Here is a 16,506-nt window from a genome sequence, read left to right as displayed (position 1 = left end):
AGGAGCGTTACCATTGGCAGGCTCAGAACGTGAAGGTGAGCGGGGTGGACGATATGGTGCTGCTGTCCAAGATCAACGAGGATGCCATCACAGAGAACCTGAAGAAGAGATACATGGACGACTACATCTTCGTATCCTTACACAGTCCTGGAGGAAGTACTTTTATATAAGTAAAAGTAGTAATACCACAGTGTAGAAATACTTTGTATTGGCATCAAAATATACTGAAAGTACCAAAAGTAAAAGTACTCATAATGCAGAACGTTCATAAGTCAAACTCGTTCGTCAGCATCACCGAGTGGAGTTTTATCATCACTATATGAAACACTAACTAGTTCTGACGGAGAGATTAGTTGTTACCAAATATTTACAGCCACTAACTGCAGCTGTAGCTGTAGCTAACTGAACCAGCTGACAAAGCTAACGTTAGCATGCTAACATCTGAGAGGTAATATGGAGGACGGTCGACATCTCTGACCTGAAACTTGATAAATCATGTTTAATAATGAAGATTTTAAATTACATTTCACTAAAATAGCACAACATGAGAAAATGACATCAGTTAGCTTAGCATAATCATATATTTCCCTCTCATTCTAAACTGTGTGAATACTACTAACTAAACACACAGATGTCTCCACGTCTGCAGACAGAAAGAAAACTAACACACAACACACAAGATTTATCTTTTGGCCTCTAAAACTGTAGTTTTGGAAGTTATGCTAGCTTGTGATGCTACAGTCACTTCCTGTTTACATAGTTGATTGCTCGTGATTGGACAGCGCTACAGATGTTTCCTAGCAACAGATTTACACATCATTAAAGTCTTTACTAGCTGAGACATTTGTTAGTTTTAATGGTGCAACCTGATTTAGTGAAAGACTAGTTCGGAACGAGTTAGGACTTTACTTACCTGGCAGGGGAGACACCATCATCAAGAAGGTGGTTCACCCAGGGCGAGGTTCAGCCATTGCACTCTGGTTGTGCTGACCCCTGTGAATTCCCCAAATGTGGGAATCTTGACTGCGAGGAAATAAAGTATTTCTGATTCTGATTTCTAATGAAGAGCTGCTGCAGTTCAGAATCCTGACACTGGTAGTTCAGGTTCTGCTCCTGGTTGTGGTCCTTGACCTAGTTCTTCCTGTCAGACCTACATCGGTTCAGTTCTGATCTCTGTGAATCCGTTCAAACAGGTTCCATATTTCACTGATAGAGAGGTGGAGCTCTACCAGGGAGCGGTGAGACCACACACACACACATTTTGATGTTTTTTTCTCTTTTATAGTTTGCATCCAAACTTCTGCTTTGTTCTTCATAAAACTCCGGTTGGAAACACGAGATTAAACACGAGATTAAAGATGAGATTAAACACGAGAGAGCAAAGTAACTAAAGTTGTTAAAAGTACGATATTCCCATGTAGTGCAGTAGAATACTCAATTTCCTCAAGATCTAAAACTGGTCCTCACAAAGATAGAAGAGCATTACACACACACGTACATAATATGTTGATATGTTGACCCCCTCCCCCAGGCTCAGTATGAGAACCCCCCCCACATCTACGCGCTGGCCGACAACATGTACAGAAACATGATGATTGACAGCGAGAACCAGTGTGTCATCATCAGGTAGGCGGGACTTTAAAGTTTCTCTACAACATTAAATATTCATTAATAAATTAGCAATAAAACTATTCATGATTAATGAATTATTAAGAGCTTCATCAGGACTGTGTGGGCGTGATCAAATTTGATTGACCGCAGTCTGGAAACATAAACTTCATCACACCTGGGCCCCATTCTTCATACATGGACAACTGATCTATTAAAATTCATCTGGATCTGCTTTTAATTTGACATTAAAGTCTGAACTTTAGATTAAATGATGAACTGCAGAACGTTGTTCGTTCAGTTAAAGCTGCTTTCTATGAGGTTTCATTTTCACAGCGGACTTTATCACTTTATCAAAGGTCTCTGCACGTCCATCAGGGTCCTCCACCAGTCGTGGACCCACATCAGTCGTAGACCACATTCTCTGGTAACGTCTGATCTTTAACAGAGATCAAAGTATGGAAACACTGTGGAGAACAACGTAGAACCAAAACACCCGAAACAACGCAGGAACACGCAGAACAGGAGACTCATGTCCATGAATCTGTTGCCCCAGTGCATGCTGGGAGGCTTCCCAACACACCTACCTCATGTAACTTTAATCACATGATCAGCACGCAGCCAATCATATGAATGATGATCATGAGGTCAACTCTCTACTCATTTACCTTCATTTCAAAATAAGAGTGCCCTGTTATTCAGGATCAACAGATCAGTCCTCAAAGCAGCCGATTAGCTGGACGAGAATAAACAGGATTATTTTAGCCTGATAACAGCACATTAGCCTGGATTAGTTTAGCCACATTGAAGAACGGGGTCCAGACATCAGATTCACACCTTGTTGCTGTGTTCCACCTGAGCTCCGCCCACTCCGAGGAAAACAGGAATAAATGAAATCTGTCTGTTAAATAGACACAAAGTGTTTGAACTTTGGCAGAAAGTTGTTTATGTTGGAGCTCATTGTATGTTTGCAGGTTTTAAATATTACCTGACAGTATAATGGAGTCCGATTTATTATTGCTTGGCATGCTTATAAATGATCAATAACTTTGTAATTTTAATCTTATATTCTGTTTTTAGAGTAACATCTATAACATCTGTCCAGGACTACAGATGTTACGGACTTTGGAGCATTTACAGCTGTTTTTTAATGTACACTGTCCCTTATTTAAATCAACCAATACATAAAAATAAATCAGTCGTTCTTAGTAAGATGTTGGTTGAGTAAATGGCCTCTAATACAAATGAAACAAACCGTTGTTTAGTTGTCACACTCAACAGTCAGTCAGTGCCATGTTTTTCTTGCTGTAATCGTTCTGTTCATTCTGGACTTTAACAGATTTCTTCTTCATGAGATTCTAATAGAAGTGATGGAGGACAGAATCCACACTCTTCTTCAGTGTGAAAATGTATTCTAAAATTTATATGAAGCTTCAACAGTCTGAGTTAAACACGTCAAGATAACAGGAGGAGGACTGTGGATTCTAGGAGTCCAGTATAACAGCAAGAGAAACCTGTTTTTTAACCTTATTTTTATATTTTGTACATACTTTTAGTACATACTTTTAGTTCTAAATTATGCTACTTTTCTACTCTGGAATGGGAGCACCGGTACTGTACAATTTCCCCCCGGGGATCAATAAAGTATTTCTGATTCTGATTCTGATTCTGTTTCAGAGTTCATATGAGGACCTGACTGTTTTAAATATGAACTCATTCTTTAATATAAAGAACCTTGCAGCAGCACTTTATAATGACCGATCTGCTGAATAAACTTTATTAAGTCAACAAAGACTTAGCAAGAGCTTATGATGGTGTTTCCTGTTTCCTGTCTGTCAGCGGTGAAAGTGGAGCTGGAAAAACTGTCGCTGCCAAATACATCATGAGCTACGTGTCCAAAGTGTCCGGAGGAGGAGACAAAGTCCAGGTCAGTACACAGAGTACTGCTCACAGTACTGCTCATGGTACTGTACACCAGATCAGCGTCAGCACAGGTTCTGGCCGTGATGAGACTGATCCACATAAACCAGACTCAGGTTTTATCTGACTTCATGCAAAAAACAGAGCATGCTATCAGGTCAGTTATTACGACTGTTACCATGGTTACTGCTGCTCCTGCTGATGACGTGTGTGTGTGTGTGTGTGTGTGTGTGTGTGTGTGTGTGTGTGTGTGTGTGTGTGTGTGTGTGTGTGTGTGTGTGTGTGTGTGTGTGTGTGTGTGTGTGTGTGTGTGCGCGCGCGCGCGCATGCAGCATGTTAAAGACATCATCCTGCAGTCCAACCCCCTGCTGGAGGCCTTTGGTAATGCTAAGACCGTCCGCAACAACAACTCCAGCAGATTTGTGAGTATAAATATATTCAGACAGATTTATAATATATAAACGTATATAAACATTAAACAATATATTACTAATATATACTACAAGTACATGTTCCTCCTCCTCCTGTCAGGGTAAATACTTTGAGATCCAGTTCAGTCGAGGAGGAGCTCCTGATGGAGGGAAAATCTCCAACTTTCTGTTGGAGAAAAGTCGAATCGTTTCACAGAATCCTGGAGAGAGAAACTTCCACATCTACTACCAGGTACTGCAAAATGTACTACAACAAGTACTACAACATGTGTTACCAAGTACTACAATATTTACTGCCAGGTGCTGAAATATCTGCTACCGGTACTGAGACATTACAGCTGCTAACATCAGCAATCTCCTGATTTATTTAGAAGCTGAACCTGATCCGAATTCTGTTTCTGTAAACACAAGAACCCACGTTAGTCTTAATCATAGTATATAAAGATGAACACCTGAACAAACATCAGCTGAGAAGAACAACCTGAAATGACAGAAACCACTACTACTTGTGTAGTTTTTCCTTTGGGAAAAATGTATTTGTCGTGTACTTTGATTTGTTAGTTTGGCCCGCCTGCTAACATGGAGGGGGCGGGGCATATGACCTATGCTGCAGCCAGCCACCAGGGGGCGATCAAGGCGTTTTGGCTTCACTTTCAGGGGGCTGTCATGTTGTCCATCTTTATATACAGTCTATGGATTTAATACAAGAAAATGTTTTTAATAAACACACCTGACCTCTGTGATGTGTGTGTGACCTTTGACCTCTGTCCTCAGCTGTTGGGGGGGGCTAGTGGAGAGCAGAGGGAGAACCTCGGGGTCACAACCCCTGACTACTACTACTACCTCAACCAATCAGGAACCTACACTGTGGAGGACATCAATGACAAGAAGGAGTTCTCTGATACTATGGTCTGTACCTCTGCCCATCTGTCTATCAAGGGGCGATGTCAGTAGTGGGTCTGTCTGTCTGTTAACCTGTCTGTTAACCTGTCTGTCTCTCAGGGGGCGATGTCAGTCGTGGGTCTGTCTGTGGAGGATCAGGATTCAGTTCTTCAGCTCGTTGCAGGAATTCTTCATCTTGGAAACATCAGTTTCAGAGAGGAAAACAACTACGCTGTGGTCGAAAGCCAGGACTGTAGGATATTACACAATATACACAATATACTACATGAGGGTTCATAATATGGGGTCAAATAAGAGTCAGTAAGATGTTGAGTTTATGAAATGAAGTTCAGGTACATGCAGGAGTCCTAAAAACTACAGGAAGTTAGTTGTAGTTTTGCTGCTTGAGTCAGAAATCACACTCCTTCATCATTCAGTATGACTTCCACTTCTAGAGGGTATCATTATCTCTGTGTCCAATATATTTTAATAAATACAATAAACCTCCATAAATCCACTTAGACATCGGAGAAGAAAGTCGCTGCAGAACCTGCCTGAGAATCCTCATGTTTTTAAGTTTCCTTCAGTGTCTCAATGATCAGTGATGGTTGTCTGTCCGTCCATGAGTACACTGCAGACAGGAGCTGCTAACAGCTGATTCAGCTGTTTTAATGGAGACAGTTTGACTAAATGACTAGATAAAAAAACAGGGTTTAAGTTGTAGCCCACAGCTAACTCACCGACTCCAACAGTAGTTGGTAACAATATAAACAATATTATTATACTTCCTGTTTACATCCACCAAATCATTATGGGATCTGTAGTTCCAAAACTTGGATTATAATTATCCCACCAAAGAATAATATTAGAATGACAAAATCCATTAATATTAATAATATTAATAATATTAAGTTGTGACCAAGTACCTGCAAAACTAAGGGCATTCCCATCAGCCGCAGCTATTCTACTGATTAGCTAATGTTGGCATGCTAACACGCTAACATTATACCTGATCCTGACGTCTTGGTGGGTCACTGATGGTAAAACTGTCTCTTGTCCTCCTGTCAGTCCTGGCATTCCCGTCCTTCCTGTTGGGGATCTCTCAGGACGGCCTCTGTAGTAAACTGACCAGCAGGATTATGGACAGTAAGTGGGGCGGGAAGACAGAGTCCATCTCCGTCACCCTGAACACCGAGCAGGCCTGTTTCTCCAGAGATGCCCTGTCCAAAGCTCTGTACACCCGACTCTTTGACTTCCTGGTCGATGTCAGTCCACAACAACACCCCACACTCCGTTTCGTTTGATTTCACACTTCAGTTTATTCTTAATTGATGATTTGATGTATGTGTGTGTGTGTGTGTGTGTGTGACAGTGTGTCAATAAAGCCATGCAGAAGGACCAGGAGGAACTCAACATCGGTGTCCTCGACATTTACGGCTTCGAGATCTTCCAGGTATAAACACACACACACGTTTGTACTGTTTGCTTATTTGTAGGGCGGCCTGGGGGTGCAGTGGTTAGCACTGTCTCCTCCCCGTGCCTGCATGGGTTCTCTCCAGGTGCTCCAGCTTCCTTCCACAATCCATAGACATGCAGGTTCACTGATGACTGTAAAAGCAGTGACTGAGAGCGTATCAGCCCTGTGATTGACTGGTGACCTGTCCAGGGTTGCTGGTGTCACATGTGACCAGCCAACAGCTGATGGACACAGATGTGTTGTTTTTATTTTTCAGATGAGTAGAATCTCTCTGGGATATTTGCTGTTGTTCACTGTTTGATTGATCAGTTTGATTGATTAATTCTTCTTTTTCAGCGAAACGGCTTTGAGCAGTTCTGCATCAACTTTGTCAACGAGAAGCTGCAGCAGATTTTCATTGAACTCACACTGAAGGCAGAACAGGTGACCCATGACATCATCACATTACACCTCCTTTCAGAGTGTTTTGTTTTCCTCCTTCCTCTGATCCTTTCTACTTCCTGTCTGAAGGTTCTTCTCTCTCCCTCTGATCCTTTCTACTTCCTGTCTGCGGATTCTTCTCTCTCTCTCTGATCCTTTCTACTTCCTGTCTGCGGGTTCTTCTCTCCCTCTGATCCTTTCTACTTCCTGTCTGCGGATTCTTCTCTCTCCCTCTGATCCTTTCTACTTCCTGTCTGAAGGTTCTTCTCTCTCCCTCTGATCCTTTCTACTTCCTGTATGCGGGTTCTTCTCTCTCTCTGATCCTTTCTACTTCCTGTCTGCGGGTTCTTCTCTCTCCCTCTGATCCTTTCTACTTCCTGTCTGCGGATTCTTCTCTCTCCCTCTGATCCTTTCTACTTCCTGTCTGAAGGTTCTTCTCTCTCCCTCTGATCCTTTCTACTTCCTGTCTGCGGGTTCTTCTCTCTCCATCTGATCCTTTCTACTTCCTGTCATAGGGTTCTTCTCTCCCTCTGATCCTTTCTACTTCCTGTCTGCGGGTTCTTCTCTCTCCCTCTGATCCTTTCTACTTCCTGTCTGCAGGTTCTTCTCTGATAATCAGCTGTCTGTTTCTCATCTGTTGTCAGAAAAGTTTCAGAATCAAACAATTTCAGTGTTTAACATGGAAACAGAAGCTGAATCTGTTCTTCTGTCTCTGCAGGAAGAATATGTTCAGGAGGGAATCAAATGGACCCCCATTGAGTACTTCAACAACAAAGTGGTCTGTGACCTCATAGAATCTAAACTGGTGAGTCCAGCAATCAGTGAACACAACTGAGGTTTGGTAAAAAAAAAAATTTTAAAAGACACAAGGAGTGCCTCCATAGCCAAATGGTTACAGTTATTTATTTGATAAATAAAAAAATCCATCAAACTCTAATTTCTTTCAGTTTCACAAACCTCTGCATTTCACTTTCAGTTTAGGTCTCAGTGAACGTGTTAGCGGTTTGCTTCTCATTTTAATTGAACTAAAGTTGAAGTTGGAGAAAGTCTGTAGTATCATCAAGCCCAAACGAATATCTGTGAAACAAAACTAGCTTCAGGTACTTGGTAATATCTTGGTTTTTAATTACAACTTTCCTGGAATTATTAATTTGCACACAACTTTATAACAATGATAAAATCACATCATCATGATCATTGAATTAATGTTGAAACTTTCTGATCTGCAGATTCTTTTTTAAATGTACAAATACACACTGAAACAGATCTGTGATCAGCTGATTATATGTGTTGAGCTGCTGGAAAGTGAAGCTGTAACTTAACTTGTTAGTTTAGTGTGTTTGCTCTCTGTCATTTATTACATTCATTTTATTCTCCTGTCAAACACGTCCTTCAACCTTCAGTTATTTAGTTAGTTAGTTAGTTAGGAAATGTTTTGTCTGGGAACTCTTGTCAACTGTGAGAAGATTTCTCTTTGGCTTCACCACAAAGTTAAAAACAAGACAATCAGCAAATATAAATACAGCTCTGTTTGTCTGTAAACTTCACATCATGTTTCTGATCGTTTCCCAGAATCCTCCTGGGCTCATGAGCATCCTGGATGATGTTTGTGCGACGATGCACGCTAAAGGTGAAGGAGCCGATCAGACGCTGCTGCAGAAGCTTCAGGGACAGGTTGGATCCCACGAACATTTCAGTAGCTGGAACAAAGGATTCATCATCCACCACTACGCCGGGAAGGTACGTAGTACACCTGGCTACCTGTACAGGTGTTCACCTGTCTGTCTGTCTGTCTGTCTGTCCACTCATAAACTCCACCCGTCTGTCTATCCATCCAGGTGTCGTACGACGTCAGCGGTTTCTGTGAGAGGAACAGAGATGTGCTGTTTAATGACATCATTGAGCTGATGCAGAGCAGCGAGTTGTAAGTACTGTAAGTGTGTATGTGTGTGATGACCTCATGATGACCTCATGATGACCCCTGTATGTGGTGTGTTTATGGTCAGTCCATTCATCAGAGCTCTGTTCCCTGAGAACCTGGAGGCCGAGAAGAGAGGGCGTCCGAGCACCGCCAGCAGTAAGATCAAGGTGAGAGAGACCTGCTGCCTTCTGATTGACACATGGAGACTGGATGATTCCATGATCCTCTAGCGCCCCCTTTGGGAGAAACTGTACATGTTTAGCTCCACTGCTGGTCAGACTGTTGTCTGCTCAGATTGTGGCTGTAATCAACTCTGCAGCCCTTAGGGGGCGCTAACAGACTGTCGACTGCCAGTACCTCGTCACACCAGCATTGTAATACTGAAATTTCAGACCGACATCAAATTGTACAAAAAGAATTTTCATCACCACTGCAGTTTAGTTAAAAAGTATCAATAGTATCTTCTGACTTTTGATCATTTAATTTGTGTTGCTGATGCTGGATTATTAAAGGTCCCATATTGTAGAAAGTGAGATCTCCATGTCTTGTTTGATTATAAAGCAGCTCTAGGTGCTGTATAAATACTGTGAAAATATCAAAACACTCAGTCCACTCAGTTACACTTTGGTAAAACTGCTCCCCTCCCTTTTAGAAACAAGCTAATAGTTTGGTCCAGACTCTGATGAAGTGCACCCCCCACTACATCCGCTGCATCAAACCCAATGAGACCAAACGTCCCCGGGACTGGGAGGAGAACCGGGTCAGACACCAGGTGGAGTACCTGGGACTCAGAGAGAACATCAGAGTCCGCCGGGCCGGATACGCCTACAGACGGGTCTTCAACAAGTTTCTGCAGAGGTCAGAGGTCAAACGGGTAACATCCTACAGACTGTCCTGCTGCTTCAATCATGCTGACAGAGACTTGTGTGCTACAGGTATGCCATCCTGACAAAGGACACCTGGCCTCAGTGGAGGGGCGAGGAGCGTCAGGGAGTCCTGCACCTACTCAACTCCGTAAACATGGACCAGGACCAGTTCCAGCTTGGCAAGACCAAAGTCTTCATCAAAGCTCCAGAGTCGGTACGAAATACGCACACACAGGAAGGACAGCTCAGGAAATGGTTTATCCACTGTAAACTTTCAAAGTAAAGTTTCCTGTTAACAGTAATGGTTATCAGGAACACTGAGGTTCGGAGTTCCAGAACCCCGAACCTCAGGAGAACCTCCTGATTATTTAACCAAAGTGTAGGGTGTCGTGGGAATTTCAGGAAAAACAGACGACTGGCAACAAGGGAGTAGTTCTTGTGGTTTTATTCACGTCTGCAGACGGACGGCCCCGACAGCAACTCAATTGCTCCTGCCCGGCTGACCGTACTGCATCTCAGAGTGGTCTGCTTTTATACAGCATGTACAGCAAAGAATGTGAACACTTGTAAGACATACGTCACTCTCTTTGACAGTCATTACCTTGTAAGGATCAAGGCCCCAATAAATGATCATTATAGACAGCTGAAAATGCACCACTGAGAACACGTAGAGAAGTCTGTGGTCCCTTGCTAGGGTCAAAGGGCACCACAGCAAATACCTGTGACCTAAAATAAACTCTTCAGGGTGTAGAAGGGATGTGTTGTATTTTCCCACTACATAGGGTTCTGTTCTGGTTTTCAGATAGAAATGTTTCAGGTTTTTTCTCTCAGTTTTGGTGTGTGGAATGTCTCTAAATACTACAGTACCCATGAGCCTCAGCATTCATTGCTATGGAAAACGACTCCTTCTAGAACTGTGACATCAATGTTGTGTCATTTTCAGAACTAAACGGCACCACAGCTGCTGAACTGAGGCAAAATCAACAAGTGAATTTATTCAAATTTCTTATTTTCTTTATCCCTTGAGTTCTGCTAATGCAGTGGGTAATCCTGGGTATTGTAGTTCTCAGCCTGTCAGGGTCCCTGTCTTGTCTTTATGTTGTTGTCTCTGTGTTGCTTTCCTCTCTGCAGCTCTTCTTGTTGGAGGAGATGAGGGAGAGGAAGTATAACGGTTACGCTCGGGTCATTCAGAAGGCATGGCGTAAACACATCGCTGTCCGCAAGTACGTCAAGATGAGGGAGGAAGGTAAGACTGTCTTCCGTAAGTGGCTTAAGGAAACACAGCATCTGGCTTGTGTTTGTCTGGACATTATGTCTTCTCTGTCTTCTCTACTGTGATTTTCTGTTTCTTGCAGCCTCTGACGTCCTGCTGAACAAGAAGGAGCGCCGCAGAAACAGCATTAACAGGAACTTTGTGGGCGACTACATCGGGACAGACAACCATCCAGAGATCAGACAGTTTGTTGGCCGCCGAGAGAGGATTGACTTCGCCGACGTTGTGGTGAAATTTGACCGAAGATTCAGGGTAAAAATCTGATTTATGCTTTGTCCCATTTGTCCCATTTGGTGGCAGGGTCTCCATAGTAGCTTCAGTAGCTTAGGTCTCTACAGGAGACCCATATACATACTTTAGCTTGCCCCCATGGTATTCCCATTACATCCCCATGACAATGAGAAGGGCTCTGCAGTACTGGGACTCCAATGAGCCCAAAGTATCGGCTGCAGGCATAGAAGTTCGAATGGGGAAGAAGAGCCCAAGAGGCAGTGGAAGTCAACAGATCTTGGTTGAAGCATTGGGCTGTGGGGATAGCAATTGTTCAGGTAGGACTCAGCAGCTTCACCACCATTAAGTAAGACAGATAACTCCAGGAGGAGATGGGGTGGGGAGGTGTCGATGAGGCTCAGACCACCAGGATGGTAAGTGTACGGCAGATGTTAAAGATCCAGGATGTGTACGATGTCCCGAGACGGTCCGACTTCCTCAGGCAGGAGTGAGGCACAGGCATGCCTTCTGCTCTGCTGTGGTTTTATGTCACAAGTTATTTCGCCATGATCCCACGTAGCTCTATGATTGGAGGACTGAGAGAGACTCTGCATCAAGGGGGAGGGTTAAAGGGAAAGGCTGGGACGAATTCTTGACCTAGTGTGGTTACTTCGTTTGGTCACAAATTATACGTTTATCTGTCAGAATTCACCAAATTCACTTTAAGATTCACTGCCTGACTGAACTTTCTGTTTCTGTTGCTCCACAGACAGTGAAGCGTGACCTCATCCTGACCCCAAAATTCCTGTACCTGATTGGTCGAGAGAAGGTGAAGCAGGGTCCAGATAAAGGTCAGATCCAGGAGGTTCTCAAGAGAAAAATTGAGCTCAACAAGATCCAGTCTGTTTCCCTGAGGTAACCACCACCAGAACAAGATCTAGAACCAGGGGCAGAACATTTTGAAAATGCACCACATACATTATTTCCTATATTAGAAGAGATACATACCTGAAGAGATTAGACACTGAAAAAAAAACACTGAAAAAATGTTTGTTTCATCTCGTCTTTCTACATCTGTTTGATTGTTTCTCTGTCTTTCTGTGTATCTGTCTCTCTGTCAGCACTCTGCAGGACGACTTCTTTATCATCCACGAAGAGGAGTACGACAGCGTTCTTCAGAGTGTCTTTAAAACAGAGTTCCTCAGTCTGCTAGTCAAACGTTATCAGGAGAAAACTCAGAAAAAGCTGCCGCTCAAATTCAACAACCTGTCAGTACCGTGAATATTTTATTTTGTGTTACTCAAATATAAAAAATACATACAAGCCATTCTTTACACTAGTGCCTTGATGTAATGTTTGTATGTTTAACTGTTGTTGACTAAATCAATGTAACTACCCCTGATATTCTCGTCCACAGTCACATCTGACAGCTGATACTAAATTCACATGAATACCGACTGAAGCCCTTCCCCTGTCTCTGTCCTCCAGTCTAGAGTTTAAAGTGAAGAAGGGCGGCTGGGGTCCGTTCAGCTCTTCAGGATCCAGACAGATCCAGTTTCAGGTGGGTCAGGGGGACGAGGTGGTCCTGAAGCCCAGCGGGAAGGTCCTGCAGGTGTCTATCGGACCGGGTCTGCCCAAAAACTCCAGTAAGTTCTGACCAGACTTTATGAATTCTACCACAACTTCCTGTGTGACTCTTCTCACTTCCTGTCTGTTTTATTTGTAGGACCAACCAGGACAGACAAACGCAAGAGTCGCTACATGGGCAACCAGGCTCCACCCACCAGCCACTATAACTCAGGTACCAGGAAAAAAAAAACCTTCAGGTATCACGGCATCACCATCTGAGCAAGTATTGGTTTATAATTTTCCATTTTCTTCAGCTCCTCGCTCCAGAGGGGGCAGAGCTCCCATAGGAGGCTCATCCTCCGGCAGAGGCTCCCTGATGAGGCAGCAGTCCAGCATGGAGCAGCCCAGTCTGCCCCGTCTCCAGAGTCAGCATCGCCATGACAACCGACCCCCCCAACAGCACGACATGGGCTTCATGGATGTGCCTGAGCAGGGGGCCGCAGGGTGAGACCGCCGGGAGCAACCCAGTATAACCAGAAATACTAACGTAACCAGTATAAACCAGTGTCACCAGTATAAACGGCAGAATCACTAACAGTAATATAACCAGTACAACAAGTCCCAGTAAAGTAACCAGTTTAACCAGAATACCCAGTGTCACTAGCATGACCAGTATAACCAGTATGACTATTGTCTCCATTACAACCAGTAACAGTAACAGTAATATAACCAATATAACCAGTCCCAGTAATGTAACCAGTATAATCAGTAACAGTAACCAGTGTCACCACTTTAATCACTATAACCAGTAACAGTAACCAGTGTAGCCAATATAACAGTCAGAATAATGTTACCAGTATAACCAGTACCTACCTGCTGACTGTGTCAGTGTGATCTGATTATCTTCATGTTTTCAATCTGTATTAAAGAAACCTCATGGGAATAATTAAGGTTTAAACTGACCTGTAGTCAGTGCTTTGCTCCAGAGCACCTCAGCAGCAGACCCAGCGGTCCTGGGACTGCAACCAGCAGATCTCCAGTCACATCAAACCTTAGAAATTGTTTTATTTTTGGTCCTGGTTCTACACAGTTCTCTGGTTCACTTTAAATAAAAAACAGTACTGTAATACCCGCGTGTTGCCTGCAGGCTGCAGCGGCGGCGGTCGAAGGAGGTGAAGCCTCTTCCTGGAGCAGGTCGACCAAAACCAGCTCCCAAACCGAAGCCACGGTCTCCGCAGTGCAAAGCTCTGTACGCCTACGACGCCCAGGACACTGATGAGCTCAGCTTCAACGCTGATGATGTCATTGAGATACTCACTGAAGGTACTGCTATTACTGCTACCAGTACCACTGTTACTACTACTACTACTATTGTTACTACTGCTGTTGCTGCTACTTCTACTACTACTGATACTATTTCGATTTTTAGTACTACTCGTACTACCTCTACTTTTACTACTACTAGTCCGTTTGCAATACTACGTCTTTTTGTTGAGTGGTGTGTCTGTCATTCAATAAATGATTCAGCATAGTGCTAACCAACAGCTAACGCTAGCTGATTGTAAACAATAGTTAAACATTTTATTCTGGTTGTCCGAACTGAGCAGCAGCTTGTTCTGTCAGTCTGTGGAACTATAACGTTAGCTAACATTAGCTAACGTAATGTTAGCTCAGCAGCTAAAGTGAGACTTATCAGTTTAGATGATATCTGATATCTTCAGCTTTAATTGTCTGACATGACTTACCATCAGCATTCACCACTAAATAGAATGACACATTTGAATGTAATTATTATTTCTGAGAATCATAGTAATGTAGCTCTTATCTCTAAATGTGAGTTATCGTAATTGACTGTTTGCGTAACTAGTGACAGCAGGTGTTAGTATTTCTTCTCATGTTGAAGGTGTGTACATGGAGCTGTAGTCAGAGAGATACTCTGTGTAAAGAATAGTTTGGAGAGTGGTGTTAGAGCAGATGAAAACATTTTTTACTGTAAGCTGCTAGTGTTAGCATGCCTGGCTTACTAGCTAACTAGTAGTCACGTGTTACTTCCGCTCTGTTCTGATATTTACTGGATTTATGTATCAACCAGAATCAACTTGTAGTAGAATAAAGTGACTGTACAGATAATTTACTGAGAATACCTGCAAAGCAGACCGAACTGACCAATCACAGCTCTTTGTCCCTGTAGTTCCGATATTTACATACAGAGTCAGACGTCCTCAGCCTCTGTCTCTGTGTTTTCTGCAGATCCGTCTGGTTGGTGGTTTGGTCGGTTGCGGGGCAGAGAGGGGATGTTCCCTGGAAATTACGTGGAGAAGATCTAGACTTCCTCTCCCGGGGTCAAAGGTCACTGACCTGCTGCTGCAGCTGGGGTCGGAGGTCACCAGAGCTTTAAACACATCAGCTGACAGGAAACGGGAATTCTGAATATCAGGAGTTAATTCATAAACAAACACATATATGTTTCAGTCGGAGTGACGACAGCTGTCAATCAACCAGTGCTGCAGCTGCATCGTCCCCAGAGGTCAAAGGTCAGAGTCTGCTGACTCCTGGACTGAAAGTGTCCGTGTCCCCATAACGCTGTGTACAGTCCGGTTAAATGTCCCCTTGTGACTTCAGTCTCTGATTATGGTTTTAAAGCAGCAGCTTGATCAAATTTTACAGCAGTGCTACTATGGAAACGTGGTAAGAATATCAGTGTAAAATCTTGCCAGCGCCCCCTACAGGCTCCAGTGTTTATTACAGCCGCAATATGTAACAAACTGATGAGTCGGCCTTTCTTCTGAGACAAAGAGAAACTCAGCAAATATCTTCAAACAAGATGGAAAGTGTTAAACCCTAACCCAAGCACTGCTCAGATCAGACAATTCAGAGTGTTTTATGTCTGTTGTTTGTGTTTTATAGGCATCTGTATGAAATGAACATAAATGTTTTAGCTCAGAGGATCATCCAGCTGACCCTGGAACAGCCAATAAACTGACATTTCAGTACCAACCAGTCTGAGTACCTGAGTACTCACATTTTTCATTATTTACAATTTATGAACCAAACAATTAATAGATTCTTTGAAAGAATATTCAGCAGATTAATTGATAATGAAAATGATCAGTTGGTAGCCCTTAATCAGATAAGTGCATTTGTGAGTTAAGAAATGTCTGAAACTGTTGACTTCTTAATCTGTCAGGAAAATAACAGATTTAATGTGATTTAAAATGAGCAGCTGGTGGTAATCTGACATTTTAATGCTGGAAAACACACACGCACGCAATAGGAATGAGGGAAACTACGTTACCCAGGGTTCCATTCCTCCAGAGGGTCATGCTGCCTTTAAACGCTGAAGGAAATGTGGCACTTTTTTACAATTTAAGAATAAGGTCCAATTTATACGAACCCACAACCAATCTGTCAATGTTTTTACACTGTATGTGTTTAGGGCAACTGAAAAGAACATTTGACACTTTGACATTTATAGAATAAAGTCAAAATATTTTGAAAAAAAAACGTATGTATGAAGTCTAATTTTAAGAGGAAAATTTAATTCATCAGGAAAAACTTATATTATGACAAAAAGTATTATGAGAATAGATTTCATTGTCATGTGCATGTACATTATCTTATGAAATTGCAACTTTATTTACAAGTATTTTATTTTCTTATAAAATCACAACTTTATTCATGAAATATGACTTTGTCTTTCAGTGTCCTGCCCTATACCTGCATTATTCTCCATGCATCTACAGGACTTCTTCATAAATGAAGCATTCCAGGGGGACTTTTATTGATGTGACTTTCAAAATACAACAAACTATTCACACATTCACACCACGTTTTTTTTTCTAAATATTATCTTAAAATATATATTTGACTTTATTCTAGAAATATTTCTCGTCCCTTTATATTGTTAAATGTCCTCTGAATATAAACCT

The 16,506-nt window shown here is 42.5% G+C and overlaps 1 protein-coding gene and 1 pseudogene across 2 annotated transcripts in view; both read left to right on the top strand.

Moving 5' to 3' along the window:
- Window positions 1-15,574, top strand: part of myo1eb (myosin IEb) — a 20,221-nt gene extending 4,647 nt beyond the window's left edge. For both annotated transcript variants that reach the window (XM_070911404.1, XM_070911405.1), the window contains 26 exons: window positions 1-131; window positions 1,149-1,238; window positions 1,532-1,626; window positions 3,448-3,535; window positions 3,861-3,950; window positions 4,060-4,191; window positions 4,734-4,868; window positions 4,962-5,094; window positions 5,910-6,106; window positions 6,214-6,294; window positions 6,655-6,741; window positions 7,457-7,543; window positions 8,311-8,478; window positions 8,577-8,662; window positions 8,745-8,826; window positions 9,312-9,517; window positions 9,595-9,739; window positions 10,657-10,771; window positions 10,881-11,050; window positions 11,778-11,923; window positions 12,130-12,276; window positions 12,497-12,654; window positions 12,735-12,809; window positions 12,892-13,081; window positions 13,725-13,900; window positions 14,828-15,574. The exon at window positions 1-131 is cut by the window's left edge and continues 7 nt beyond it. In XM_070911404.1, the coding sequence (XP_070767505.1) occupies window positions 1-131; window positions 1,149-1,238; window positions 1,532-1,626; window positions 3,448-3,535; window positions 3,861-3,950; window positions 4,060-4,191; window positions 4,734-4,868; window positions 4,962-5,094; window positions 5,910-6,106; window positions 6,214-6,294; window positions 6,655-6,741; window positions 7,457-7,543; window positions 8,311-8,478; window positions 8,577-8,662; window positions 8,745-8,826; window positions 9,312-9,517; window positions 9,595-9,739; window positions 10,657-10,771; window positions 10,881-11,050; window positions 11,778-11,923; window positions 12,130-12,276; window positions 12,497-12,654; window positions 12,735-12,809; window positions 12,892-13,081; window positions 13,725-13,900; window positions 14,828-14,904 (3,287 nt within the window). In that variant the 3' untranslated portion in view covers window positions 14,905-15,574. The remainder of the gene's footprint in view (window positions 132-1,148; window positions 1,239-1,531; window positions 1,627-3,447; window positions 3,536-3,860; window positions 3,951-4,059; window positions 4,192-4,733; window positions 4,869-4,961; window positions 5,095-5,909; window positions 6,107-6,213; window positions 6,295-6,654; window positions 6,742-7,456; window positions 7,544-8,310; window positions 8,479-8,576; window positions 8,663-8,744; window positions 8,827-9,311; window positions 9,518-9,594; window positions 9,740-10,656; window positions 10,772-10,880; window positions 11,051-11,777; window positions 11,924-12,129; window positions 12,277-12,496; window positions 12,655-12,734; window positions 12,810-12,891; window positions 13,082-13,724; window positions 13,901-14,827) is intronic.
- Window positions 906-1,059, top strand: LOC139290861 (U1 spliceosomal RNA; annotated as a pseudogene).
- Window positions 15,575-16,506: the final 932 nt, after the last annotated feature.

Source organism: Enoplosus armatus, chromosome 9 (genome assembly GCF_043641665.1).
Source record: "Enoplosus armatus isolate fEnoArm2 chromosome 9, fEnoArm2.hap1, whole genome shotgun sequence".
In the NCBI taxonomy this organism is placed as follows: Eukaryota; Metazoa; Chordata; class Actinopteri; order Centrarchiformes; family Enoplosidae; genus Enoplosus; species Enoplosus armatus.
The sequence above is the reverse complement of the archived record's forward strand: the minus strand, read 5'-3'. Positions and strand labels throughout refer to the sequence as shown.